Below are 2,726 nucleotides of genomic sequence, written 5' to 3' on the forward strand. Positions count from 1 at the left end.
TCGGTTACCCTTTGTTCTCCTTGTGCTTTTGCCCCTTCCATTATATATATCGGCGCTTGTACATACTCGTTTTGGTTTTAGTCCGAAATCGACCTGAAATGCCCCCTAGAGACTTCCTGCTCACCTACTGTGAAATTAAGGACCAAATGGACAAACAGCAATGGCACAGCGCTCCGCTTGAGTCGCTGAGGCCAAGGTCCCTCCACGCTAAGTCTCCGATTCCACTCCGGAGTCGTCCGAATCCGCCCGTTCTAACACCATTGTCTTTCCTGTGCTAATGCTCGACTCCTCTCCAACTTCTGTCTTTCTGCATGTTGCCATGCCAATTTCGCTTCCTCACATCTTTCAGTGATTCTTTCGAGTTCGATTGATTTTTGCTTCTCATATTCCTCCCAACTTACTCGGCTGAAGAACCGCAGCAACCCATGTTCCTGAACCCCCTTCGGCATGGCCAAGTCCAACTTCTGTTTTTTTCCCTTCGATTTTCTGACATCTGAACTAACTGAGGACTCCACCACAGCTCTGCTAGCTCCTTGATTTACTGGGTAAGTCGGTTCTGCTACTGTTAGGAGTCCTGTCGGAGTTTCCGTTGCTGTCACTTGGATCGTTGTATGGTCTGAGGTCATTGGCTGCTCAGTTTCTGCTACTGGGGTCATTACTGCAGGGGTAGCCACCAATGATGAGAATGCCATTGGCACTGGCTCGGCTATCACTGGGTCTGATGGTCCAGTTATTTCTGCTGAGGTGGCTACCTCTGAGGTGGCCATCACCATCAGGGCAGTTGCTTCTGGGATAGGCGTTGCCTAATAACATGTCGGTGAGCTTGTTTTATCTGCTTAGCTATGTGTGGTCACTCACCTGTGCACTATGGTGGTCAAGGATTGATGTGATGAATTTGACACGCAGCATTGCGATGTCTTTGCAAAGTGGGTATTTCATTGGAATAAAACAGTGCATCAACGCATTGAGAGCGAAGAAACCACATGAAGTGGCATCATTTTGATAAGCAATCGGCAGCGGCGCAACGTGAAATGGAAGAACTGATTGATTTGATTCCAGATAAGACATGTTGAGCCACCATTGAAGAGCATTGACTGCCTCCTTGGCTGCGATGTCAACTCCTGTTGGCTGGTGTAAGGAGTCTGCGAGGTAAATGGTTGATTCTGTGGCGGAGATCACAAAGGCAACCCAATGATTGTTGTTGATGTGAGTGATCCCACCAAACTGAGACATAGTTCCAGATGAGAGCTCAGAGCCAAATCTGCGGAGAACTTTGCAGGTACAATCATTTGTGTATCTTTTGTGGCCGTTCCCATCCAGTTGCATGGCACATCCGGTCAGGTACTGGACATCAATGGGGCTGAAGAGCCTAGCATGTATTCCGTGGGCCTCCAAATCCCTTTCCAGAAGTTCTATGTGGTATGAGATATCGGTGGTTACGAGACAGGATAAGGTGAGATGACGTATCAGTCCCCCAATTGAACCCAAAATTGATTTTGAGAATCCAAGGACTTCGGTATTCCATTCGCATGACAGGAGTCGATTTATGGCCACCTTGATGGCAATGCGGTGAGTAGGGAAACGGCTTGCCAGTTTCTCAACTTGCGCCTCTGACTCTCTCCACATCCTCTGGACATTGTGAATCTGAAATAGGACTTCCCAAATTCGGACAATGCTGACAGGGACATAGTGGATGCCGATTTTTACTGAACAAGGTGGGTTATCGTCATTGGGATCATATTCAGAAATGATTTTCTTTATGATAGGGCAGGATGGGCAGGGCATGTTGCGGAGGTCACTTTCAGCTAATGCTGTGACAGAGGGTGGGTGATTACTGAGAGATGCAGATGTAATTTGTAGATTTGTTTGGAATGATGGGAGTTTGAACTGGAGAAACCCAGTGATGGACAGGGTGTGTCTGGGAAAGTAGGACCCGATAAGTGTATTTGGGATACCGCTGTACAGGATGGGCTCATCTGTATGAGAGCAGATATGTCGCGCAAGAGCAAAACCATCCATACTTAGGTGCAAAGAAATTTTAAAGGGAAACTCATTTTCAAATTAATCACATTTATTCTGGCTACCAAATGTGACCATCAGCATGTTGGTTTCCTTCTGGATCATGCTCCCACGGTCAAGGTCACACGCCTGCTGGTCGGGTTGTCACGCATCAAAATGAGCTCCCGGTTCATTACCTGGCAGAAATTTTGTGTCACGCTTGGGATGCACCGGTAGTTGGTCGCGTGGGTACAGTACATGAACGGTGTCTGTCATGGTGCGTAATGATGTAAGTGGAATGAAAGACAAGACAGCCAGATGAGGACATACCCATATGGTTTGGGAAGATGTTGGAGTGCTAGAACAGGGATGAGGATAAGGACTGATGTGCATGCTCTCAACTTGAAGGATGTTGATGCTGACCTTTTGGTGAACAAGCAATGATCCATGGCATTTTGCCAGGGAAGCTGGTAACAGAATAACTGCTGGGTATGGAATCTAGAGAAGAGAGTCGGACTAGGTAGAGAATTGAGGAGTGACCAACTATGAGGGAAAAGAAAAAATACCGGAATGTTCCGGACCTACCAGCGGTTGGGCACCTATTACTCATCACGGGATCAATATAATATGCACCTATAGGCACCCCTCCTAATGTACCTTCTTAGATATATAGACGCTCTTTCAGTGCACGCACCCACGCACTGGTGCAACTCTCAGTACTAATAGTA

General features: G+C 47.2%; 1 protein-coding gene across 1 annotated transcript; it reads right to left on the reverse strand.

The window, feature by feature from the left end:
* Positions 1-274: 274 nt before the first annotated feature.
* Positions 275-1,785, reverse strand: EI90DRAFT_3021228 (uncharacterized protein; the record flags this gene model as incomplete). Its single annotated transcript, XM_039057623.1, has 3 exons — positions 275-307; positions 402-803; positions 859-1,785. 3 exons carry the CDS (start codon positions 1,783-1,785, stop codon positions 275-277), a joined length of 1,362 nt encoding a protein of 453 aa, XP_038909645.1.
* Positions 1,786-2,726: the final 941 nt, after the last annotated feature.

The sequence above is a fragment of the Cantharellus anzutake genome, assembly GCF_015039405.1.
Source record: "Cantharellus anzutake strain C23 chromosome Unknown EI90scaffold_104, whole genome shotgun sequence".
NCBI classification, from domain to species: Eukaryota; Fungi; Basidiomycota; class Agaricomycetes; order Cantharellales; family Hydnaceae; genus Cantharellus; species Cantharellus anzutake.